Source organism: Epinephelus fuscoguttatus, linkage group LG6 (genome assembly GCF_011397635.1).
Source record: "Epinephelus fuscoguttatus linkage group LG6, E.fuscoguttatus.final_Chr_v1".
Classification (NCBI taxonomy): domain Eukaryota; kingdom Metazoa; phylum Chordata; class Actinopteri; order Perciformes; family Serranidae; genus Epinephelus; species Epinephelus fuscoguttatus.
The window spans coordinates 38,054,290-38,082,009 of record NC_064757.1 but is presented as its reverse complement, the minus strand read 5'-3'; the positions used below and the strand labels follow the sequence as shown (position 1 = coordinate 38,082,009).

The 27,720-nt window shown below is 44.1% G+C and overlaps 1 protein-coding gene across 3 annotated transcripts in view; it reads right to left on the bottom strand.

Moving 5' to 3' along the window:
* Positions 1-27,720, bottom strand: part of znrf3 (zinc and ring finger 3) — a 246,047-nt gene that overhangs the window by 197,134 nt on the left and 21,193 nt on the right. For all 3 annotated transcript variants that reach the window (XR_007449501.1, XM_049578490.1, XM_049578492.1), the window contains exon 2: positions 3,412-3,534. Coding sequence is in view for 2 of the 3 variants with exons in the window: in XM_049578490.1 (XP_049434447.1) it covers positions 3,412-3,534 (123 nt within the window). In the remaining variant the exon portion in view is untranslated. The remainder of the gene's footprint in view (positions 1-3,411; positions 3,535-27,720) is intronic.

The following is a 27,720-nucleotide window of genomic DNA, read 5'->3' as shown; positions in this document are numbered from 1 at the left end:
TTGAGTGAAAAGCGCTTTGAGTGGTCGAAAGACTAGACAGGCGCTATAATAGTGCAGTCTATTTACCATTCAACAGTCCAAACGAAGAAATCTCGAGTCATACTTTTTGTCATAGCTGTTATTGCTCTGTATCATTTCCTGTATCCAAGCAAACAACCTCAGAGTAGACAATCTGCTTCCTGTTTACACTGGCACATGTATGCCCAGTTAATGTAAATGGTCACGTGACATACGTTTTCAGGCATGTTAGTATGGACGGAGATTATTTCTTAAATGGTGAATCTGAATCTAGTGCGAACTTGTGTACCCCGTTCACCCTTCTCTTCAATTTTTGTGACAGTCCCATTAAACAGTAATCAATTGCAGCCTTTCTGACTTCCCAACAAAGGCGTGTGCTCATATTAAATGTCTGGAGCCAGACACCTGAGATTAGAAAATCCAGGAAGAGGGAGGTTATTTAAGTGTGGGAGAGGCCTATTTGAATCAATTTTGTTTGAGACCATGTTGCAAGATGAGTGTGTTTGCTGATCCTGTGAGTTTATCTTCTCCATCTCCTTTAACTTTAGCTTATATTAGAGTTATGCTATGTAACGTGTGAAATAGAGTATGGTGAATGTGCTAGGAAAGGTAGTATCAGCACTGCTTCTACCTGGAGCTCGCATGTACGGAGCCTGGGTTTTGTTGAAGGTGGCGGTGCTGTTTGGGCTGAGAAAGCGATGTGTAAGTAAGGTAAAGGAGGTTATTGGGTTGGTGCGGGGAGCAGTGAGACCTGGCATTAGGGGAGTGTCTCTGGGACGCCAGAGATCACTGTCTAGCCTCCTGGAGGTGTCGTGGGACCAACTAGACGAAACACTGGTGAAAGGAGGTTCCCACCCGATGACCCCAAAGACGTGTTAGTTATCACTGCTCACTGGTCTGTATAGTTAAGCCTTGCCATAATAGCTTATCATAGTGCTTAGGACATTATTCACTGAGTGCTGATCCTTTCTCTAGAGCACAAACTTCTTGTGTTTATTTGAATTGAATTAGAATCATGTACCTTTATTGGTATGGTTACTTTGAAGAGTGCTTCACCAACTGAGCAATGGATTCAAACATATGACAAAAATGGACTCAGTGTGCAAAACCTTTCAACATGGGCAGTTATAAAGTAAAAATCTAATCAGCATCAGTGCAGCAGAATCTGTCTTGCCTTTGATATTCTATGCATTCTTCTTCCTGATGCCTACATTACCCACAATGCAACTTGACCTTTCACAAATATGCAACAGCCCTCTGCAAGACCTGTAAACAAACTTTGATGTGTAAAATCAGTGGAGTTCCCCTTTAAACTTCCACAACCTGCCATTAAAAGTCATGTCTTTCTTCTCTTACAGACTGACCCCATGTCAGTCCTACCATTCAAAAGTATACTGTTCCCATGGCAATTAAAGTAGTGGTAAGTGGTAAACGACAAGTTAAATCTGTTACAGTTCCCTTGGTTTCCTTCTGGAACTGTAAACAGCTCCTCAAACACGGACGCATCACCTCAATGAAGACCATTTCCTCATGAGTGAAGTCGACCGTGACACTGATATATTCTTAGCTACAGTCGCAGAGGAGTTTGAGTGCTGAACATTAGGTCAGTTTTCAGGTCTCAGCATAAGTATGCATCAGCTATGTAGCAGCAACCATCACCAAGGAAAGTGCACCATTAGCATGTCTATACGGCACAAGGGCTCCTTAAATTATGAATGGCTGCTCTCTTTCGGTCACCGGGCATGCACAGGATAAATGAGACTATAGCCGCCCCCCACCCCTCATCCTCCGGGGAATGTTGGTACATTCCATTAAGAGGAACACTTAATTAAAGCATGATAAAATACCACTCGGAGACTCCAGAGGGGTCTGGGAGCACTGGAGGAGGGAGGGAGGATGGTTGGTGAAAGACAAGGGAGGGATTCAGTTCACACTCATTCTCTCAGCGATGGGAAGTCAGAAACAAAATAAAACTAAATCATCCTTCCGTGAATTGTCTCTGCGACTACAAGAGATCAAAGATAGACTCTTCGAGGGGTTTAATTAAGTACAAGGGAAATCATTTTCCCTGACTTGACTGTACCAAACGATGCTGTCTGCACGTTTCTGCTCATCGTTCATGGAGCCAAAAACCTCACACACAAATATTCAATACACCTGATAGCATTGTTTTGTATTTTGATCTGTACCCTTAAGACTTTCAGAGATTGTGTTTACAGGCTGCTATTTGTTTACAGGCAAATAGCAATCCAGTTATTATTCTTTCAGTGTATTCATGTGCAAATTGGTTGTAGATAGTTGTAAAAAAAGATAGATAAAACTCTGGGTCTTAAAAACTGATGAGTACTTTTACCCTGAATATGGCCAGACTTCCAATATGCAATGAATAAAGCAGTACGTCTTAAATTAATATAGTGCGCAATGCATCACATTAAAGGTCCAGTGTGTAGGATTTAAGGGGATATATATAATCAGGGACTAACTTTGTTACAAAGTTGTATAATTGCCTAGAGTTGGTTCGTGTTGTCACGGCAGCATTTACAAGCAGACCAGATCAAATGTCTTGTGTGAGAAAGCTGCTCTTGATTGGTCAAAATTTCTATGCGGGTAAAATCCAGGAAGTAAAGCAAACGTTGAAGAAGAGTACACTTGCAAGATAAATGTGACACTTTCTAATGTCACAATGGAGGGACAACTACGCAGGTTGATTTTAGCGCTGCTCATCGTGGACTATATTGCTGTCATTGTTCATTTTAGTCAAACCATACAGTTTGAAAACGAGGCGCGGCTCCAACTAGAAAACAATGTTTTGATGCATTGGATGTGCTGAATGTGCATATTAAGGCAGTACAGGAGGAGGTGCACATTAATAATCCTCCAGGACTGTAACATGCTCATGTTTAACACAAACAATGTGTCATGTGACTGCAGTTGGTTCACATCCAGGTCGGAACACCTTCTTATCACAATGAACTGCACCAGAGTTTGTTTGTAACCAGACTGAGACCACCTCTTCAAGAAGGTCTCAGTCCAGCTGTTTTGGTGCACACCGGAGTGTGATTGCTGTGTTCACACCTGCCCAAACGAACCGCACTTAGGAGGCAAACAAACTTGAGTTTGATTGAACTGAATCCAAACCTGGTCCATTTGTTTTGGAGAGGAGGACACCTCTACTGATAATTCAGCTCCTGGTAAAACTTCCTGAACAATGAACACTGAAGGAATCCTAACCAGGAGTTCATGCTTGGCACATGGGAGAAGTTTCAGCTGGTTGCAATCTGCAATCCTCACTGCTAGATGCCACTACATTTTACACACTGCTCCTTTCAGGTGTCAAAATGACTCAAGTCCTAACTGTAGTATGTTTACAACAAAGCTAAGATGGCGCTTTACCTTTCCCAGCACGGTGAGACAACTGGGGTCCAGCTCTGGTTGCTCCAGCTTCACCACTCCGACCCAGCCGTACTCATACAGGTCCTCCTCATCGTTATTATTACATAGTCCCAAAGGATGCATCTGGAAAGGAGACAGAAGTGAAAGATAAGTATTTATATCATCTTAGTCACACCTCTGATGCAACAAAACTGGCTGCAAGTGTCACATTTATACATAGCATTTTGTGTCTCGAGTTCCTAATGCAGAGAAACAAAAATGTAGCATGTGCGGTGTTTGACGTGAACATGAAAAGCTGCCCCACACGATGCATAAAGTTAGAGGGGTCCTGGCATCAGCCGGCTTATAGATTTGCTCCCCCTCTTTGAGGGACTGCAACAATTTATAATCCACTTGTCACCTATTTTCCATAATGAAACATAAGAGCTTAAGAGCATTAGACGTCTCTCAAGTATTCGCTGTGTGCGGCAAAATCATGCAGGATCTAAACATACAGTACAGCGTTCCACCGGACCTCTCAAAGAACAGCAGATAAGCAAAACATGGATTTCTGTGCTTTCACTGATCTGCTGACGTGGCAGGTTTTCACAGAATTTCTACTTAAGGAGAGGTACGTTAAGCCTGCCTCCGCTCTTACTGCTGCAAATGATTAATTGTGCTGCCATTTCCATTGTGTTGTAACAAAGTGCGTACAAGCACAATGACTGCATCCATTTTATCCCCTCTTATTAAACTGCTGATGTTTCACACCAGTGCACACGCAGTCTGATTAGTGTCTATCAGACTATCTGGAGTTGTCCTCCCGTTACACTTAAGGCCACTAAATTGGCCCAGTTCTCTATGCCAAAAGGCTCTGCGGAGCAAGCAGCCTGGACCAAGTCTGTAGAGAAGATTAAAGCTCAGGGATGGCAGGCATCACAAACACTGACTCACTCACTGGGCCCAAAAAGGAAAGAGGTGGTAGCCTCTTTAATTGCAAAGTAAGAGAAGCATTTATCTGAAAGCATTTATCTCAGAGCACTTCCGTTAGGTTACTTGAGTTGTCCTGACTTTGGGAACATGGTGAAGAAGGTTGAGAGCAGCTTAGTGCCGAACAGGCTCACACAGAATGAGACTATAAAACAAATCTGTATTCCACTCTTTGACATCAAGAAGCTGCTAGAGAGCATTATCTAATCATCAATCTTGTATATGCCCTAGTATGAACTCCCGAGAGGCGTCTGTATCATGAGGGAAGTCAACAGATAACGCTGACAATCACAGCAGGCCATCGCCTGGACAGAACAGTGCAATAAAAGACGAACACAAACCAAAAACAAAATGAAAGCAGAAAGTAAAGAACAGCAACTCATTCACTGGAATGAACTAATGATCTGGTCAAACAAGGTTGGATTAAAACTGTAACCAAGTGGAGTCCCAAAATCCTGGAAGCATTCCCCAGCCTGGCAACAGTGCAAAGCTCCTGTATTAGCATTAGAACTGGGCCAAACTGACCTGCAGGCCACTTATCCTATTAACCCAATGACCACAGCACCCCAATCAGCCAGCACTGTGGCGCCGAGCCCTCGGACACTCTGGCCCCCTGGGCCACTGCTGATGACCTGAGATACCCTTCTCCCTCTGCTGACCCCTGACCTTTGAACCCCACTTCATCACATTGGGAGCAGGTTAGTCGTGCAGCAGGCCAATTGAAGAGATGTTCAGAGAGCGCCTCGTCATTTCAGTGCCACAAGGCGGAGGGGTCAAGCCCCTGACCTGAAGGGTTTTGGGGAAAGACTTAGCTCAGAGTGAGGGGGTCAAATGCAAATCAGGTGGACTATGGAGGAGTCATAGGGAAGGAATGTGGACAACGTGTGCCGCTATAGAGCTCCACGGTGGAGCTTTGGCCTCAGGAAGGAAATCTGGTGAAGAGGTTGGCATCAGTTTTAACATCACAGTGACAGGCACAAACAGTAGACGCTCATGAGTAGTTCTTTTAACTATACTGTTCAGGGGGTCACATTTTAAGAAAGCTAAGGGCCTTGGGCGAGACATTCCCCTGAGCTATTATTCAGTAACGTTCAGTAATTACATTTTCCAATTATTTATTTCACTACATTGCAATTTACATTTTTAGAGTGTACTTACAACCTCTCTTGTCCTCTCTTTGTAAACTGCCTGCAATTCAGTTGAAGTTTCAATTAATTTTTGTCACATGACTGTCGGTCTCAGCCAAGTCATTCATGACTTCTAAGTTGTGCTGAGGAACAGAGAATTTAATGTTTTTTAGAGCATCTGGTTAGAGCAAACGGTTTATTTTATTTTATTCTTTTGTGTAAAATAAAGTGGTTTAATTTTGATATTTTTCCTGTCGGAGGCATTTTCCACACATGATGCATTTACGTATTTGAAAATCCAATGATATATTCTTTTTCTACGGTTTCTGTCTATAATAAGAAAGAAACATGCCTTTCAAACCTGCTGGCTGGTTGCAGGGCTCAAAGGAAATTAGGCCACGTGCACAGGAGTGCTCTGCTGATTTGAAGAAATGATTGTGGCAAAATGTCCATTATTTACGTGCTTTTTTCCTTCTTTAGATTCTAAATTTGGGCCAGAGTAAGCCCTCAGGCCACCAGTCAAGTAAACCTGTTTTAAGGTATCTAAGTTGGAAGAATAATTAAGAATATTTAAGACCAAAGTACACTGCTTCTTAGATTCTTAATTGCACTTTTAAAGAAAAGAATGCTCATCCTTGAATCCTCCTCCTCCTCCGCTGGCCTCCCATTCGCACAAAAATGACAAACATGAAAGATTATGCTCCATTTTTCAATCACAGCCGTTGTCCTTCGAAACAAAATGGATCAACAGAGTGATGAAAACCAAGAAGAGGGCATCATGAAGCAAGGCTACTCTGACTCAGAACACCTTTCCACAAACCAACAGGATGCAGTCACTTTGTTCGCCTGCATTTCAGATTCACTGCGCAATTTCTCAAAGCTGCTTCTTGTCGAGCAGAGAGCCGCCGTGCTCTGGATGACTGTTTGGAAGACAGATATTAGCCTTGGGCTGGCAGGAGCAGCGAGGCAGCACAGGTATACATTACATACACATTTGGTATGATAATGTCAGAGCCTGTCCTCCCTCTCAGCCTTTGGCGGACGCCAGAATTGAAGAGAAAGACAAAGATCAAAGAGCAAAACCTAATCAGATTTCCAGTCAACCTGCATATCCTGTCCTGATCCTCCCACAAACTGAAACAATTCTCTGACGCATGCTGCACACCCCAGTCAGCTGAGGTAACATTTGGAATTTAATGTGAGATACTCTATGAGCATGCTGTTAGGGAGGAAGCAGAGTGGCAGTGTAGGAGGGGATCTAAAGAGAGGATCTGTGTCTGAGTCAACCCAGAGGAGGACCAGGAAGTGGAGCGCTGCTTGCTATGTGATTATGACCTCTCTCTCCTGCTTGTCTAACAGCCTGGATGGCAGCAGGGAGCCCCGCCTGCGCCCCTGGGTCCCTGAACACTGGGCCATTGTGTGGGGGCTCCTGCACTCCAAATGGGGCAGTGTTGTTGTTGTGGACCATGTTGTTATTTTAGAGGCTGGACATTGCACCATTATCTCCACCACAGGGATTTTTCTTTTTTGTCAGATGTTGACGTAGGCGTTTGATGGATGTGGGGATGGGGAGCAAAAGCAAAAGGAGCTTCGGGGTTTGGATGAGAGACGGTGATGTGGTGAAGTGGGTCACAGCTACAAGCCGTGCGCACAAAAGAGTAACGAGCACATATGCAAACGTGCCTCCACACACACACATACACATACACACACACACACACACACACACACACACACGAAATGACAGACACTGTCCCCTCTTGTGTTCCAACTGCTAGCTTTCCCTGTTAGGCCCCAAATCACACAAGCTCAGCCCACTGGAAACACCCCGTTGCTCCACTTTGCTCCGCTCCTCCATACCCACCGTTCTGGGTGAAGGGCATCCGGTGCCCCTGAAGTGCCACAAGGGGGCGGCTCTTGTTCTGCCCTGCCTGTCCTGCCCCTGGGGGAGGCAGCCTTTCACATGAATATCCTGTTACAGAGGCCACACTCTCAATGAAATCCTGGCGGGGATTTGAACTCCACCTGTCACTTAAGATGGCCACACCCCCTGCCAACCCCCACCCCTTTCTGCAAAACCACCTGTAGAGAGTTCTTGCTCATATTGGATGCTTTTTAATGTGTCCAGAACAATGAATTTGACGTCTTATCCGTTATCATTTTTGCTTTTGGGCTGTCTTTGTGGAGTTTTTTCATTGTTGGAATGCCATTTCCAACATTTGCTGCTACAGGTCATCCTGTTTTTTCTCATTTGCTTTGGTCAACTTGTTGCGCTCTATTATGTGATGCATCTTTAAATGCTTTATAAAGGCTCTGACAGACCAAGCTCACAGTAGGACACTGTCAGACTGTCATTGAGCGACTGTTGCCCTCGTTTTTTCAATGCGTCCCGCACCGTTGGCACTTGTTGGTCCTTGTCGGCTGTTTTTTTGTTTTTGGCTGATTCAGCATGTTGAATCAGCGTCCAAGATGGTGGAGCTCATTGTTGAATGAAATTACTCTAACTGGCAGTATTTGTTTTTAGCCATCAAGCTCTTTGGCATAAATGGTTCAGAACTGTTTGCTGAAAAAACTGCCAAATTGCTGAAATTTTATTGCCAGCTAACCTTAAATTATTTACCAGAAATCAATTCTTTGTCTTCGCTGCTGTAAAACAGTAGTTGCCAGTGGCTGCACAGCACAACTTGCTGCGTAGCATACTGTTCTAGAGCAGCGAAGAACAATTGTTCCAGGAAAACTGTCATTATATGTGTGGTGAAACTACTTTAAAGTTTATAAATAAGTTAAGTGATATCAGATCAGTGCAAAGACTTGAACTCACCGATACCTGATCAAGCTTTTTCAGCAGTATCTGAGGCATTTCTGAATACTGGTATTGTAACAACTATAGTTTCCATTAGGGATGCACCCAATTATTGACCGCACAACAGTACTGGCCAATATTCACCTTGTCCACTGCCATCGGCCAATTGGCCCATAAAATGACATTCACTGATGGTAGTGTCCCATGTAATTCAAAGCAAGGCTTATGACTAATGGTGTCCTGACGTCCTGGAGACAACACACCTCCGAGACTAAAGGATGCAGTAAACTCACTATTGATGCATCAGGGGATGCACTGTACTTTTCCCTGATAACACTACATTGTGAACAACAACTCTGTGTTGACATCAGAAGGAGGAGAGCTAGTTAGCATTAGCTGTGGGCAGTTTTGTTAAATGAAGTTTTTGGTGAGAAACCTTAACCAGTACAGCTGGTTGAATGAGAAATTTGTTGGTGTGTGTGATACATTATATATAGTAAAAAGACTTTGAAAGCAGTTAATAAATGGTTTTTCATAAATGTGTATCAACCCAGAATTTAACAATATGGTGCATCTCTAGTTTCTATTGCACTAATATTTTGTTATTTAGACACTTGACAGGAGGGGACTTTAAAGTTTTCTAAACCAAAAACTTTCCTTGCTAAATAAAACACTGAAATTAAGTTTGGGTTGAGCTGAGAGAAAAACCATAAATCACAAAACTTTCTTTCAACTCCGTCCCTCCCGTTCCTTTGTGCTCGTCTCCTCCATGAACAAGTGACCTGATAACAGTTGGTAATGGGATCAAAACAGGGCCCTACTTCTAAAAACTCCCACCACCCCTGACTCCCCCACCCCCTCCCCTCCAGCTCTCAAAGAAAATCAAAATGCAAGTCACACTATCCAACGCCATTCTTCTCCGTCTGTCTGTGACACAATTCGCCGAGCCTTTGATCATACAACAACCACTTCTTCTGCTCTCCCCTTGCCGCGCCCCTTTTTCCTCTCTCTGCCTCTAAATTATTGGTGGCCCTGGTTACAGACCCCCATTACCCCCCTCATCCCTCCCACACCTCCAAAACAGTCGCCCTCCCCTGCCCTCACCATGCTATATCGCCCTTGCATGAAAGAGCTCGTCTTTTTATTTGGCACAGCTGTGCATGTGCGCTTTACAAATTCTATCCTCACTTGCACTTCCACCTCTTCAACATGAAAATTAATGGTCGACATAAAAAAGTAATCATCAGCAAGTTTGTTTTGGCGTTTTACTTAACTTTTTAAAAATTCTCCAGAACGCCTTTGAAATCTCTACAACTTCTCCAAACGTCTGTATTTGCACATGAAACATCCCCAGGGCTAAAAAGAAAAAGCTTTCTTTGTGACAAAGCAGAAATTTCAAACAGATTCTGCTCTTCTCTTACTTTTAACACCACAGGGCAGGAAAGCCTTGTGAACTTGAGGAAAACTGATGCTCATAGGGTATAAAATCTTGCTGAAACATGGTGCTTAATGTGCTGTGCATTACAACAAGGCATCCTTGCTACAACACACCAGGAGCTCAGAACATCAAAGGCAAGTAGGCGGATTGGAGAAGAGAATGATCTCTGAGCCAAAGCGATCCATACAGGATGCAGATACAGACCCCTGCACATATGTCCTTGAAACATCAACTCTATAAAGAAATCATAGGCGCAAATATTTAACGCAGAACTGAGTCCCGACACGTCTTCCGATGGCATTTAGGTCACACGGAGGATGAGTGTCTGTCGTAACAATCAAAGCTAACTTGTTGTCTGAAGCGTGTGCCAGCCAGAGACAATTTTTACAAGATGTTCTTTGTGAAGCTGGCTAAATGATTAACCGGACAGATCTGTTGTTCATAGGTTCTTTTTTTCTTTTATGAATTTTGGAAGAAGAGCTGGCACCAATTTCACATGCACACAAAATCTAGAAGAAGAAAAACCCGGGCACACTGCCAGTCCTCGCACCCACCTGCTTCCCCAGCGTCGCGCATGTGTTTACGTATCTCACTGTTTGAGCACAGGCGTGTGTGGAGGTTAGTGCGTAGCCTGAAACACATCATGGGTGACCGAGGGGTAACTCTCCCTTCACTACTGACCGTATGCTCACTGTGAACTCGTTCACCCCAGTGAAGAAGCATCCCGCCCACCTCCCAGGGCCTTTAATGCAGCCGACCCCTCCGACCTGCTCCATCTCCCCTCCCTGCCGCTGCCGCTGCCGCCTCCACCACCTCCACCAACACTTTCCTCTCCCCAGCACTGGGCTCCCTCTCTATGGGGGGAGTATTGTCAACTTCCCGGAAAAGCACACCAGTCTTGCCAACAGAGGTGGCGGGCGGTTGTGTTGAGGGCTGTGGGGATGGGGATGGCTGGGTGGGTATGTCTGATCACAGGCCACAGACCACGTCTCCCCTGGGACCTGTGGTGTCTTTCAGAGCCTTGTAACACACACATCACTCAGAGCTGTTTTGGAAGAAGAAGAAAGAGAGACCGCCTCTTCAGACCAGGACAAGACATAGGAGAGGTATCCAACAGGAAGTTCAGGGCTAGACATTAACAAACGCACCAGACACCCACAGCTTCACAGACTTCAACAAAACTGAGTCTCATGGAACATCTGCAGACATTCACACCATCTGGCAGGGTACATATACACATGTCAAAAAGTTTCATCAGCATGTTGGTGTATACGAACACAAACAGTCATCAGCCTATTGTGAGTGTTTGCAACTTCATCCATTACCTTTCAATCAACACTAGCTCACTCCCAGAGATAATGTGGCTCAAAACACGACTGTAGCTGTCATAAGCATGGTCAAAGTAATAATCTGACATGATAATATAGGTGAAGGAACAATTTGCAACCGTTTGTCATTGCTTGAAATCACACAATAGTAGTTAAACTTGAACGTGCTGGTTGATTCTTGCACTTGTATCGGCTACAACCAGTGGTTTAATTTAAGATTCATCTTTCAATCCCTTAAAGACGTTTCACACCAAGCAATTTGGTTTCTCAACACCCAATATTGTACGACAAACACCACGACAACTGCCTCAACAACCAAATAAAGGACGACATATGGCTTGAGATCACCCAGCAACTCAGGTACGACAAAGATGATAATGTAGCTGATATGCACTTGCTAACATATGTTGGTCACACAACGGGGCTAGCCCAGGCCCCCAGGAAGTGTGTTGGGTTTCTAAACCAATTCTTGTAGTGGCCAAACAGTGGAATTACAACTTCCTAGTCCATCACATGAGGACACTGGGCCCAATAAGACTTTTTCCACATAGCCTTACATTGTGAAAATGACGTCTTTAGATCAGTGGATAAATTGTTTGAGCGCCACAGCCTCCACGAAAAGACTCGTTTCACTATCAGAATTTGATCCATTCAGTCTGATAACATTCAGAACATGTAGAAAAGCCACACAGTTAAATCATTTTATCCTAAATCAAGTTAGCAGAGCGCTAAACTGGAAGTAGCTCGCTCCGCCAATTGAAGTCTCCATTGCGCCCACCTGTCAATAATCTGGGTAATTTCATACATGGCGCTTCATGCACCCCTGAGGAACTTTCATAGGAATGGACTGAGGCCTGCCTTCAACACTGTATTCAGGTCTCTTTATACATCTGTGGGCTCGCTACAACAGCATCAAATGTGAGGTCCAGATAGTTTATGTATTGTTGGCCCCTTAGACAGATTTTTATTGTGTGGAGTGAACACAGGCACACAACATAATCCTCTCCAAACAAAGAATGTCTAAGGGGCCAATGTTAACTACACAATACATAAATTAATCTTGGACAAGGCAATGCAGATGATGCGCACCAGATGTGGTATACATAGTTGTTGCGCATAAAATTTGCATGCAGACTTTCCATATCCTACAACCACATTTCTGCAGTTACCCAAAATTTCAAAACCAGATACATAAATCTTTTCAGTCTTCAATTTAAAGCAATACAAACAAAATAAAAAACAGAAAAAACCTCTGTGCAAGAACAAAAGTTAGTGACATATTTGCTTATTAAGATATTGAAACAATCATAAATTGTTGATTTATTTCCTGTTGATCATTTACTTGTTTCAGTCATTCCAGAGCTACATTTCTTAGATGTGGCTGGTCGGTCTTTCCAGGACAACAATCTAGCAATGTCCAAAATCTCTTCAGCACATATCATGAGCATCAAAAATTTGACCTAAAAAAATAAAAAACACTAGCCTAATGAGCCTAAACGACCACCTGCAATATCTACAAAGCATTTTTCACAAACTGGCACACAAGATGGATGCTCCATTATGTAACATCCAGCAAACAAGCACAAAGCTGTTGGCCAAAACACACAAACAAATGTCAACACCATGTTAGCACCAGATCCTCCACCAAGAGCGACCCTGCAGCAACCCGCCCTGACAACAAACTGTCAGAACACAGTCAGCTTCACCCCCTCTGTGCTCTGCAGGCCAGACATGGGAGCATGCTTTAACCAATTACAAACCTGCAGGCACTTAACCGCCAACCCTCTTCTGTATTCTGGGTAATAAGGACACTAGTGACCTCTCACCACCAGCACACGCGCCACAGACCTCCAGTAAACATACGGAGGGTGGAACAGATGAGGTGATGGGTGCTTGTGGGCGAAAGTGGCAACCTGATTTAAAGTATGTGAGAAAAGTACTTTCACACAGACGCAGCCACATCTCATCTACAAACACAGTAAAATGCTCCCAATAAAAATATGGCTGCACACAGAAACAGGTCAGATTTACAGACACACTACACAAGGTCGAATTTACATTCATAACTGCACATTTCTTATTATGATACAAGTGATACATGTGGTAACTGATTGACAGCCATAAGTCAAAGGTCAAATTTCTCCATCTGTTCATGTGGAATGCCTCCTCTAGCTTTCATCCCTCCACATCTCCTCTGTTTCATTAACACACCTTCCCCACCAGCCACCGGATAAACAGTCTGAACCCTGAGGAGCTCAGACATCATGTTAGAAGGACAGAGGAAGGAAATCAACGCCTAACACCGAGCCTTAATCCAAAAGATGACCCCAAAAAACCCTCAATGAAGCAGGCGAGGACGGCAAGTCTCCGTCTCTCCTTCTAGCAAGTCATTTTAGTTCAGGTGCTGTGAGGTTAAGCCTCTGCGGCAGATAAGGATGTGCGTGTTTTACAGACACACAGACCTCGCCCGGAGGATTTACAGCCAGTGTCCTTGGCTGCAGACAGGTTAGGGTTACCGCCAGTCTTCAAAGATGTGACGAATCCGGTCTGGCTTTTCTTTTTTCTTTATGTACGTTTCCTGACAAAAATCATATCAAGTTAAAAGCGGCCTCAGGCAAAACTACTATCAAAATATTGATCTTGAACTTACATGAAACTTGAGATTTGTGAATCCTATTACACCGCTGTCGGCTCTGAATCACCGCCTGGTTATCTCTATTTCATAGAAGCATTTTTGTCATTACAGGTAGGTCAGTTATCGTGTCAAAATAAGATCCTAGATGTTAAATAATCCACCTGATTTGCAGAGTTTAACTATTTTAGAGGAAATAAATGTGGAAAATGTGAAATATTTCTCATTTCTATAGAGAAATTTACACATCAAGACTCTTACTTTGAAAATGTATCTGCTCAGAGGACCTGCTTCACTGCTCTCTAAGTTGCTCTATTGATTTTTATGCACTGACAAACTGTCAATCAAGTTATCGAGTTGTTTGTTTCTAGCCTATAAATAACACGTCTGCTGGGCTTCCAGAGAGGCTGATTTATTTACTTTATATCACAATATATCGAGCAATCTGTAAACACAACTCTGCATGTTGTGGCTGTTTTCTCATCGTCGTACAGAGGTTCAATGTCAGACTGCACAGGGGAGTTTTGAATTGCAGCCTTCTATGTATAGCATGCACGCAGACTCACACACTTAAATGCATGCACTAACACACTACACACACACACACACACACCTCCCCTCTCACTCTCCCAGTCACTCTTTGCCCCTCTCAGTCGCTCTCTGCCCCTCTTTCCCAGCACTAGAAATAACTTCAAAGAGGGCTGGTAGCCTTGAGGAGAGAGGGAGCGGGATCCAGTTACAGCGGAGCAGCTGGGAGGGCCCTACAGGTGGGGCCGACACTCCACCTCCTGTAACATTATCGCCGTAAAGGGATCCCTCTGCTTCTCCTCTCAAATAATGAAGACTTCCTCCCTTTTGTCTTCTCCGCTGGGACTAGAGGAACAATTAGCCGAGCTAGCCCGGCGTCCATCTTTTCTTTTGGCAGTCAAAACCAAGGTAAAGTAAAAGTGTGATAAAAAACCAAAACATGGAACATCAGCGACATTATTGCGATGTGAGGAATGTAACATCACTCTACACTTCTGGTGAATGAACTAATTAAGTGTGTTTGAAGACAGAAGCTTCTCCTCTGGGTAGGAAAACTTTTCCTAAAGTCAAGGGTGTGCCCTGAGCAAGCTTTGTGATGCGCGCCTCAGTGCAGTCATCATCTGTCTCTTTGCCCCCCCCCCCCAACTACTCGCTGTCCCCTCCTTAACCTTCCCTGAAAATCACCTCCACGCATCTTCATAGCAACGGGCAAAGCAAACAAGTGTCATGGTTTCAGTGTGAGCAGGGGACGCTGGCAGAGGACACCTAATATCATGTAAATGTCCTGATATGTAGCACAAGGCTCCGGGGTTGACAGCTTTAACACTGAGCAGGACGCCCAAGCTTGTGACTCTATTAACTCTCTGCGAGTGCATCCCGAAACCGTCAATGGCGTGTGTGTATGTGTGTGTCCGCACACTCAAAAGTCTCCCTGGTGTCACTTTCAGCTCTTCAGTCTTTAAAACCCAGAGTGACACGAACAAAGGACGGGCCGACAAAGTTCAGGGGTCAACATTGGGCTGGATGCCACCATTTTGGAAAGAGAAGAAGGGGAGTGGAAACAACTGCTCCCCCCTACTCCTTCTCTGAAGAGATCACAGCATCTATGCGCAAAGATAAAGTAACAACAGCGAGCAAACATATTGTCTCCGTGTGCAAGAGGCTGCTGTCCTTATGAGGACAATTACAAAAGTAGGTGAACACGCGCATAAATTATTTGTCAGCATCAAGGTGCCACAGTGAATTCATTAGCATGACTAACAATGTAACAAGCAAAGGGAAATGGGGCTCATTAATACACAATTCTATACAGCAGCACACAACCACAGAGTTGCGAGTACACGTTTTCTTCTTCCCCAACACACAGGATTTCATTTACAAAAAGACAACTTCACTTTCTACAAAAAAAACCCAGAATTACTATCTCACGGCTGTATGCCTCCGCACACCAGTCACGCAAACATGGATGCTTCACACACGTTTCCCACCTCCGGCAGCATAGAAGGTCTCTCCAGTCAGCATAGTTTCAATGTGGCCACCCGGAATTAGAGTCACACTAGAGTAATGACCAAAAAATTGCTTTTGCAGAACACTGTATCACAGTGAAGTTGACCTTTGACCTTTTAGATATAAAATTTCATCAATTCATCATTATATCCTATTAGACATTTGTGTGACATAATTACATATGAATTATTGACTAACGGACAAAAACATAGTGAGGTCACAGTGACCTTGATCTTTGAACTTCAACTACCAAATTTGTATCACTTTGTTCTTGAGTCCAAGTGGACGTTTGTGCCAAATTTAAGGTATCTCCCTCAAGACGTTCTTGAGATATTGTGCTCATGAGAATGACACAGACGCAAAGTCTCAGTGACCTTGACCTTTGACCACCAAAATCTAATCGGCTTAATCCGAAATCTATTAATTCCAAGCGAATGTTGGAGCTAAATTTGAAGTAATTCCCTCAAGGTTTTTTTGAAATATTGTGTTCAAGAGAATGAGATAGATGCAAAGTCACAGTGACCTTTGACCACCAAAATCTAATCAGGTCATTGTTAGGTCCATTAGTGCCAAACGTAAGGAAACTCCCTCAAGGCATTCTTGAGCAATTGCATTCATGAGAATGACACAGATGTAGGGTTACGGTGACCTTGACCTTTGACCACCAAAATCTAATAAGTTAATTGTTGATTCCAAATGAAGATCTGAGCTAAATTTGAAGAAGTTCCTTCAAGGTTTCTGTAAAATATCGCATTCATGAGAGTACGATGGATGCAAGTTCACAGTGACCTTTGACCATCAAAATCCAAATCATATCATCGTTGAGTCCAAGAGGACGTTTGCGCTGAGATATCCAGTTCATAGAATAGGATGATCGGCCAACCCGAAAACATGCCTCCGGCCATGCCTATTGCCGGCGCAGAGGCATTAAAAAGAAAAACAACAATCATGAGGTATCACAAACAACAAACACAGACACACACACAAAAAAAGACAAACTAGAGACAAGACAGGTTACCAGAGCCCGAGGTAATGTCTTCAAAATGCTTGTCTAATCTTAAAAAAATGACTATTCAAACACATAAAACAGAGAAAAGAAACATCTTCACATCTGAAAATGAAAAATGTTTCTTATTTCTTGCTTGAGAAATGACTTGAAATGATGAATCACTTTGTTGTTCTTTCTAACCAATCAATTCAATGACTCATTTCAGCACAACACAATTCATCACAACGATTTTCTACCATCGCTCAATACCACATTCAGTCTTTGTGCTGCTAGACTACGTCCACCTCCAGCTCTGCTCCAAATATCAGTGGCATCCCCCTGTCCCAGCCTGCCCCACTCCTCTTCAACCCTCACCATAAAACAAAAGTCACTACTTAATGAGCTATGATTAATGCCACTGCAGGATGGCCGGTGAGCCTGGGGAGGAAGGAGGGAGGCTGGAGGGTGCACATACCTGGCGCAGTCAGCCCCGCTCTGTATGTGTGCGTGTGTTAGAGGGCTGAGGGGTTGAGGTTGCTAAAAGTGGACTGAGGGGAGGATTGCAGTCATCAACACCTAGGCTCTGAGTGGCCTTTGATGTTGTGCGGCGTCTTTGATGGCCCCGGCCATGGAGGAATGCTTCTCGCCCTCCCCTCCCCACCCGAAAAGCCCCCGGAGTTGTGGAATGCGGCGCAAGCTGCTGCTGCTCGGCCTGCTGGAATGGGATTAGAGCATAGGCCCATATTGCCCTCCTTCCCCTCCCTCGTCTCGCTCCCACCCTGCCCTCTGGAGTGGACAACATGGCGGCAACCTTGTCAAGACCCCAGAGTTTGGGGCGCTGGGAAGAAGAGGATTCCCAAGTGTTTTTGTGGTCTCAGCCATGAAGCAGAAAAGCTCAAACTGCTGCAGGTTTTCAGCTGGACACTACAGCAGCTTCATTCCCAAAAACATCATGTATCATACGAACACATGGATGGGAAGAAGTTTTCTTTACTAAGAGCTTTAGGGCTACAAATAATGGTTATTGTCATTATCGATCAATCAGCAGATCATTTTTTTTTACTAATCGGTAAACCATATTGTCTGTAAAGTCAGAAAATCGTGAAAAATGCCAATCCCAATTTCCTGCAATGACTTCATTTGTCTCATTTGGTCCAACTAGCTGACTAAAGCCCAGAGATGCTCAGTTTACTATCACATTAGACAAAAAAAATGTTACGCTAAACATTTTCACTAATGAGAAGCTAAAAAAAAGGACAAATTGACAATTATTAAACAGACAAATCGGTGGATCAACTAATCAGTCATTTGTTTCAGCCAAGCAGCAACCCCCAAGGCTAAAAAATGAAGCAGAATGCCAAAAAGTGTAGTACCTCTTATGTCCACTTGAGGCTGGCTCCAAAAGTGGGTCCGTCTCCAAAGACCCCCATGTTAAAATGCCCAACTTTACAGCAGAAACAAACATGTTTACAGCATCCTGTACATCCATGACAACTACACTGAGGGTGAATTTTTATTTAACTCACCCGTTAGTATTTTATTAACACTTAAGCTTCTGCATAATTCAAAGCGTGGCCACTGTGAGTGTCAGGCTATCTGCAAGGCGTTGCTACAGTCTGAGTCTGATCCACCCCTCGTTCCTCCACAACTTCACCCTCATTCAAATCACATATGGCTCCAAAATTCAAAGATGGCGATGGCCAAAATGGACATATAAATCTTGATACAACAAAATAAATGAAAAAAAAAAAATCACAATTATCATTCAACTTTGATGTTTCATGCGGTAAAAGGGTCCTTTGCTCAGTATGATAAATTTGGATAAAAGTGGTTACATCCTCACAATATGATTTCACTAGAAGTCAGTCAGTGGATGATGTTACAGCTCTCTCTTCAACTCAGTGACTTTTCACCTGGAACAAGAAAAGGATTTCGCTGCAGCCAGTCTCCATGTGAAATTTTAGTATTTGGATTTACAGTATGTGGGAGCGGCGGCCGAGGTGGCCTGTGGAGATCAAACATGTTCAAGGCGAGCAGCTGGCCTGAAATCAAAAGCTGCACCACCTAAACCCTGATGCTTTGAGATATTAGATTAAGGGAATGGCAAACACTTCAGATGACCAAAGTCACTTGCCAAATTTGCACAGCGGCCCTGGTATATCAAAGTGGAGTGCCGCAGTACGGAATCAGAGTGACTGTGGACTCTCACACAGATATATATATATATTCTGTACATGTGTGTTTGTGTGTGTGTGTGTGTGTGTGTGTGTGTGTGTGTGTGTGTGTGTGAGTTACAGCGGGAGATGAGTGTTGTAATCCCAGCGCTCCTCAGTGGAGAGACAGACAGGGCTATCTGTAAAGGTCAGGTTCATATTGTCCTCACACACACTTAACTTAGTGAATGACCTTCCACACAACAACTGCACAAACAAGCCATTTTGGCCGTGCGTGCCGGTGTCTGTCAGGGCGCGGCTAGACCAGGCAAGGCTGACCAGAACGCTGGCTTGCGCTGCACACAGTGTGTTTGCTGAGGATTGTAGGAGGAATGTGAACAGGACTTAGAGTATATGCACATGTTCACACATTTAAATGAATGAGCGCACAGGCGGAGGGTTTCGTCCAGTCAGAGCAACTCCCCCTCCCTCCTTACCTCCACTTTCCCTTGGCCACAGGGTTTAGGGAGGGAGGGAGGGAGGCGCGGTGGAGAGGCAGCCAGCATTAGCGCTGGTTTCAGATTTCGGCCGCCTCTGACTTGTTTTCTTTAGGAAACACTTACTGCGGCTCCAAATACACCAGAGGAAGTGCTCACCTACATCACTTCCGGGTTGGATTGCTAAGGTCACGCTGCACTCCAGGGAAAAGACATGAAGAGTAAAGGCACCATTAGACCACATGAGGAATGCATTTAGTATCACCAGCAATTAACCTCATGATTCCATTTCAAACGTACCGACCTTTAAAGAAAACATGGAAGAATAAGTGGCGAGGAGACGTTTGAGAGATTGATTTTCCTTCTGAAAACTGCCACATGTAGAATCAGCCTCTGACACTTTCCCAAGTCTTTTCTTGGCTCGCTTGTGTCTCCTTTTTTATCCTCCCTGCCTCTCTCTGTCTCTCGCTTGCTCTCTTGGTTCTGTGAATGGCTGCACGATCACCTTTCATGACAACCTGGAGGGAGGAAACAGGAGTAAAGCTCGATCCAGGAGCTCAAGGCCCTCCGAGGAGCTAATGATATTCCAGAGGAAATGAGAATGTGAATAAACAAAGCCTGGGCCATTTCCAGGAATAATGTGATGGAGAAACATGTATTGGGTCGGAATCAGGGGCGGTTAGATGGAGAGAGGGGAGTCATCACTCAGCTTCCTGCTTATATTCCTTAAGGAAAGACCTTGGATGGCAAGAACAGGAGCACCGGAAGCTATTTGGATGTTCTCCAAACTGCTTTTGTCTTTGTTGTGGCTCTAAGGGTAAGACACATGCAGGTTTTTCCATACTGCAGTGCGTACACAGAGGCTTATCAGAGCCCTCCTGATACACTGGCGTGGCCGATATCAGCCGATCTCTGTATGGTAGATTTGGCAGCCAATAAGAAACAAAGCGCATTAAAGAGATGTCAAAGCTATTGGTTGAGTGAACTTAGAAACAGTGTCACTGTTTGTCCACCAAAGATCACTAACAAACATATTTTTCATCTTTAAAATCTCCCTCTCAGCTCCACTCTTGGGTTTTAATTCTTCATTTACTAAATTTATAGGATCATTACAAAAAATGTTTCATTATGTTACGTGTTTGTTAAAAATCGAGTATCCGGGAATACAATGTTTTATATATAATGTCAAATATCAGTATAAATTAGGCTCTACTGTAGATAAGATTCAGATTCTGAATCAAAAATCGACTGAAATGAGCTTTCAATTCCAATTCAAAATCCAAAGCAGGATCAATAGAAAATTAATTCTGATTAGCAATTAGCCTTTAAGTTCCTTTAAGGCCAAACACGCAGTTCCAACAGCTTTTTCTGCTATTTATCGTCATTCAATTAAATTTGAGTTTTGGACTGCTAGTTGAACAATGTCGCCTTGAAGACAAGACAATGGGCTTCGAGAAACAGCTGAATGGTAAGATAGATTAATTGATAATGAAGATCATTACTTGCTGTCCTAACACAGAGACAGTCAAGTCGGTCAAGTTAGCACACTTAGTAAAATTTTTAGGCATTATTTGGACTGCAAAGTCAATTAAACTTTAAAGTATCATCCAAACAAACTTCAAATAAAAACTTTAACATCATCAACAAAATGTCAGCTGTTTCATTCAATCTGAAACTGCTCATTTTGGTTTATATTACACTTACACTTTATATTAATTAGAGCTGAAAATGATGATGCCAGTGCCTATACCAGTACCCTTAAAGTGATATGGACAGTAATAGAGTACTTCATCTAATGCCTATGATGTGAATGGAATGGCGTGTAGTATAGCCATACAATTAAACATAGGAGCAATTGTGCGAGTCCACCTGCACACAAAGCTAACTGTTAGCATCATACTGCTAATATTACTTGACGGTTATTAGCATGAGTTGAGCCATTTTCTGTCTGAGAGTGAGTTTGTTGGGACAGTGGCCGCTGCTGCTGTGTTAGCTCATGCTAACCAGGCAGACATTGAGTGTTGAGTGTGTGTGGCAGCAACAGAAAGTTTGCTAGGACAGTCCTGGATCAGATGCAGTTATCGTTTGAGTCAGTACCCCCCTGTATCCTAAAGTTAAAGTATTTTTTGGTTATTCTGGAGGCCTGCGACACGAGCTATGGTTAAAGGCATCAGATGGACCAGTGGGCGAGTTTATTCCACCTGAACTTGAAAGCAGCAAACCATCTCTGCGTGTTTTCGGAGCCTCTCTCTGACCGGCGATCAGGTTAGACAAGTCCCTCTATTCAGAGCTACACAGTAATACCGATATCCCCAAAGAGAGGGAGGAGGTGGAGAAGGAGGAGAAGAAGACGACGAAGAAGAAGGGGGGAAAAATCCTATCTGAGAGATTAACTCGCAGCACCCAACCGAGCCAGTGCTGGGTTCACTGGCTCACTCAGTCCTATCTTACCCACTAGCCTCTTGTTCTAAAGCAAAGCATGTCTTTGATACTCGACTAGAAGGAATCTGGAGGCGTTACAGGTTTCTTTTGTGCTTTGCGCTGCACAGAGAGTCTGTGTGTGTGTGCCAAGGCTGGGATTTCTTTTCTTTACCCCCCCTCCTCCCTCCCTCCCTCCCTCCCTCCCTCCTTCTTTCTTTTTCTCCCTCGTCCCTTTGCCTTCATCTCCTGCTCCCCTTCCCCCACCCTAAACACTAAATCAGTGAATCATAAACCTTTTCTCCCTTTTTTTTGGTTAGCATCACAAACTGTTAAAGCTCAAACTCTTCCTGAAAAAGTTTCAAACCTGCTGCACTTGGGGATCAAAGCGGCCATATTTGGGTGGTGACCAAAGGTGGTGACCGCGTCAGGAGGAGTTTGAAGGGTGGATAAGAGGTGGGATTTTGGACAGAGAAGGAGGGAGGAGGGGAGAGGGGTAGTTGGGGGTGTGTGGGTGAGGTTTGACTCCCCTTGGAGATTTTCTTAAACCCATTACATCAGCTTTTTTCTGCTTCATGGGCTCCAAGTCTGGGGCTTTTGTGAGGGTAGAAAATGACCTAAATTGACATTCAGAATGGTTGTGGTTGGTTAATTGTGGCCAGGCATTTTTGGCATAAATAAAACAAGATTCCAGAGGCCTTCTTCTTTAAGCCTTTTGGATATTCTGCTTCTTTGTAAGCATGGCCTCCAATGAATGTAAAGTGGTCATACCCCAAACCGTGTCAGCTTTCTCAAATATGCCTCGCAGATCAAAGGGGAGGGGAAGGGGTGCACTATCAGAACGATTCTAAAAAGTGATAAGAAAAGTACAATATCAAAGTGAGCAACTGCTCGACACCCACGCTGCAATTCGGCTTTTTAAAGAAACTTCCACAGTGCTGGAATTTCTGCTTTTTGAGTGGCCAAAATATCAGCCTGCCTCAGCTTTGATCCCCACAAAGACGCTGTCAGAGCGGCACATCCGCCTGCTGTGGCTGTGCACGATTTTCTACATATATGATCGCAGAAGTTGACATTTTGAAAAAAAGTGGTCAACACAAGCTTTTTTTTCCAGCAGAAGGGAGAGCAGATCAAGAGAAAAGTGTGAAATAAGAAATGATGCAGCAGTCCTGCTAAGCTCTACCCACACATTCTAATCAAAAGGCTTCACAATGCCTGGCCTAAAAAACATAAAAGAAAAAGGAGAAATTCAAAAGAGGCCACTTGCTGGTGCCGGGCAAACTGATCAGCAGCACATAGACTGTCAAAAGCTAGTGGGAATGTCAAAAGCACCACTGATCTCTCTCTTTCTCCCCTAATGTGATCAAACAGGGGTTCGTTCCCTGGAGGAGGTCAAAGAAAGAGAGGGAGAGAAAGTGAATGGGAGCTTTGGTGCACCGTAGGAAGCCAGCCACCAGCAGCACAACCAAGCAGCGAGCACAAAACAGCACGCTGTCTCTCAAGCTTTCTTCCAGTCCCACGGCGAAAAAGAAGAAGAGTGGGCCGAGGAGGAAAGAGTGGTTGGGCAAACAGTGAGGGGTAAGGGCTCAAAGGGGCCTGGTTGCCCGGGTGAGGGGGACCCGCTGCTCCAAAAATGTCCACATCAAGCGTCCGGCTTCGGGCCAGGCCCCGCAGAGGTGCGCTCCCAGTGCGCTCGGAGGTCAGTGGCATGGACAAAAGGGAATGAAACGGGCCTACCCTGGCAGAGCAGCTGGGCTCAGGGTATAGAAGCTTAGGACTTGAGAAGAGGTGTGTGTACAAGTGTGTATGTGTGTTTTTGTTGGAGGATGAAGAGGTAAATGAGAGAAAGCAAGCACATGATGAAGTGCACGTTGAAATCTCTTGACACATCCAACATCCTGTTCCTTGAGTTACAAAATGGGAGATAGTGCTAGTTCCAGAAGTATTTTTCCCCAACTGTAAATTCTCAATTTAAAGTTTTCTTTTTATGAAATGTTCCAAGTTCCCAATCCAGCTGCCAGAAAAAAAAAAATGTTGGCATTGTACATTTCTGCAAATCACTAACATGTTACATTTGTACATTTCATACGTATCATATCAACAGATGTCGTCTATGAGCGGCTTTGTCATCGGCTGGTGGAATGGCTTGGCAACTCCTGCCAAGCTTCACACCACTGATCGTGACCAACAAACAACAAAACCAGTTGTTTTTCAGCAAGTCGTTGATTAATTTCCAGCAGCTTTTCAGCCACCAAGCGTGTTTAGTGCCATATTTTAACCGGGCATAGCGCCATGAAGAGTGGTTGTTTATTACCAAGACATAGATGGCTTCTCCAGCCATGACTGTGCCCCCAAAACAGTTTCTCTAAGCCCAAACATGATCTTTCCCAAATCATAACCAAGTAGTTTTTGTGCCTAAACCTAACCACACATTAACCACAGGGTATCCACTACATAATAATACAAATGTAACATATCCGTGGTTTGCAGAGATGTTCAATGCCAACAATTTTTTCTGGTGATTGGTGATGTTGCACAACACAGACACACAGGGGTGTCTTGGATGAAGATACTATGGTTTCATGTTATGCGTATCAGTTTTTGATCACTAAAAACAACTGAAAAATGTTGGTTTTTCTGTCAGTTTTGGCATGTCTAGCTCTAAATACTACACTACCCATGAGCCTCAGCCCCTGTTGCCATGAAGAGGACACCTGTCACAGAGAATGGGAACAAAACAACACAGGACAGTTGCTGAATTCATCCACAATTGACCCACAATCCTAAACAGAACTGATTTAAATCGCCGAGTGTTCAATCACATTTCTACAAACCATAATCTTTAACTTCTGAAAGCTATTAAAAAGATACACAACAGAAGTTGAAGCTCAGTGACTGGATGTTTACCCCACTGCACTTTCCTTATTTTTGACAAACAAGGTGTGTGCCTTTGCATTTTTAATCAAAGAGCCAAGTTTTTTTCCAACACAGTTGCTCCTCATTTGTACTGATGATTCAATCGGGAGAGTTTATTTCCCATCAAAGGCCTGGAAACACTCCAGCTGCGAGTCATCTAACACTGTCTACGCAGATTTTTACCTCCAGAATCTTGGATGCTCGACATAACTCCCCCTAGATATCCCGCTCTGTACTTTTCTTTCCTTTTTTATGGCAATTTAAGTTACCATAACGATACAGCCACACCTCCCTCTGGCTGCTTGAAAAACACAGTGCACACACAAACACACACAGACACACACACACACAAACCAACACACTCACTCACTCACTCACTCACTGTCCCTCCACACACACACCAATAAAAAGGGGGTGGGGCTGCAGTGGTGATCGGACAAACACTGTTCTTGGAACTCTGCCGAGCTAGGCTATTGTGCAGGCGCGCGGTAAAGAGACAGAGAGAAAGGTTGGGGAGGGGTGGGGATGGGGGGGCGGTGGCGTTGAGGTTGCTTCAATAGCTGGCTCCATCAGTGGAGATAAAAAGCAGAAAGGTGCTGGGCCAAGTTGAGGCCTGGCCGAGGTGCGGGAAAATGATTTGAGGGGAAGGACTCGCAGTGGCAGGTGTTAGCAGGTGAGGCCAGGTCAGAGAAAAGATGTGTTTGTATAAGTTTGAGATGAGGCTACTCCAGTTTGGATCCGGTTCCAGTTGGTAAAACACTTTGTTCAAATCAGAGTCTACACAATCTAATCAAATCTTTCAGTATTTGAATGTCAATGTTTGAGTTATAGTCCTTAAATATACGTCTATCTGATTATTTTTTTGCTTCATGTTTAAAGCGAAACCTGAATAGATTTGATAAGGGATTTGAAAGGATTCGGGTGTAAGCAGATTCAACACTGAATCCAGATTTGGTAAAATGCTAATGAACCCAAAAGCCTCGGGTTGAGTCAGAACTACTGTCTACCAAAGAAACAGTCCCGTGTAAAAGCAGTTAACAGCTTGATATGTGGATTATCCAAAGAAACATTGTCATAGTCAAATTCATGTGGAGGTTTGCAGTTTGGGGGAGCAGACCCTTTTAACTGTGAATTCCCCTGTATCTGAAAAGGCCACATAATGCCCAAAGTTATCTTGCGTGCATGTATCATTTTACTAGTCACCTCAGGGCCACATGGGCTGAAGGTCTGGGTGTGGATCCATGTCACCCGGCCATTCAATCCCCCTCATCTCCAACCCCGTCAAGCCACACCACCGCCTGAGGACAGGGTCTGTGGATTTCATACATTCCACTGTGGGAGGGGATACGCTTTAGATTCTCCCACTTAAGTGGTTTTGATTTTCGGGATTTCGTAAGAAGTCGCCTCTGAGAAAATTGAATTAAAAAAAAAACAAACATGTAAAATAACATGCCCCAACCGCCATGAAAACAAGTTATTTAGGACAGTGGGCATGTAAACCACCCTGTAAATATTACCACAACATCAGTGGCAATTATAGGCGGAGAAAGTGGCATAAGCTAGATTGTCATGCCTTCATCACTCCACCCCCTTGCAAAGCCTGCACCTCCCCAAAAATGCATGTCTGAGCCCTGGGCGACAGAACATTTCTCTTTCTGCTGCAGGAGCAAAATAAATAGTCCACATGACGGCAAGGGGAGAGAAAAGTAAACTTTAATTGGTGTGGAAATAATTCCATCACCATATAGCTCCCTATAAAGGGCGATTTGTTCTTTTGATCGCCCCAGAGAGTGTTTATGAAGTCACTGTGGGATCAGCCTGGGCCCAGGGGCAAGGCCAGCCACCAGAATTCCTCCGAACATTTGTTTAGCAGCAGGCCGAGTGCAGAGCGGTGCACAAACGCAGTATTGTTCCTCCTGTTCTCGCTGGTCGCGCTGCCAGAGGTAGGAGCTGACGGGGCCGGAGAGTGAAGGGGAAGCAGAGTTGCGGGGTCGAGGGCTGGGAATGAGCAGACCCTGGGGATAACCGCCGCTGAGGAGTTAAACATCAAACCCGCTTTACACACATGCACTTCCTGCCATCGGCGTTACCGGGACCACTTTGAAAAGGTAATGGCCAACCTCGAAAGATCAGGTCATTTCACAGTCGAGAGGGCTGTTCCATCGCTGAGTGGTCAGAGCTCTCCCCACCCTCCCTTCCTCTACTCTCTTCAGCACGTTGTGGCTTATAAATTATACAATCAAAGCCAACAAGTTCCTCCCACATCCATGCCTTTGTATGGGGATATTTGGAAGAGATTTATCTGCCCAAGAGTTCATGACTCTAGTGTTATAAACCCCTAGGGATCCATGTTATTTGATTTGTTTTTTATTAGAAACAGGGAACCACTTAGCTGGCTGTAACCTCTGGGGCATTTGGCTCCACATCTAAGAGGATTGTAGGTTGCAAGCCCTTTTCTGAAAAGGGACAGCCATGGCAAATACTGCCTCTGGAGATGAAAAAAAAGTTACCATAATTCAGACAGGATGTCACAAAAGTGCCAACTAGAGCTTTCTCTGGGAGCCAAATGTTGAGCGCACAGGAATTTGCAGATCTGACAATAAATACGAGCTGTGCAATGTGGCAGAATTCACTTTCCCATATTAAAAAAGTGCGGTTTCGAGCTGATTTATACTGCAGTGTGATCATGTGATTTATTTTTAAAGCCCAGTCTGCAGGGGCACTTACTTTGAGCCTGCACCTCCGTGTTTGTATAGAACAGCGAGGCATTTGTTGGGATAGACTTTGTCTCTCTGACAGGCAATACAGACCCTTTTGAAACTCATAATCAGCGTGGTGAAAATATTAAAAGGACAGAGGAAGACGAAGGGTCAAGGAAGGTCTGCCTGTCGCTCGTTGAGCCAAAATTAACATACGCCTCACCATGACACCTTGAAGATGAATACCTAATACTGAGGATCCAAGGATGATGAAAGCTAAAAGAGGACGAATACATATTCAAACAGC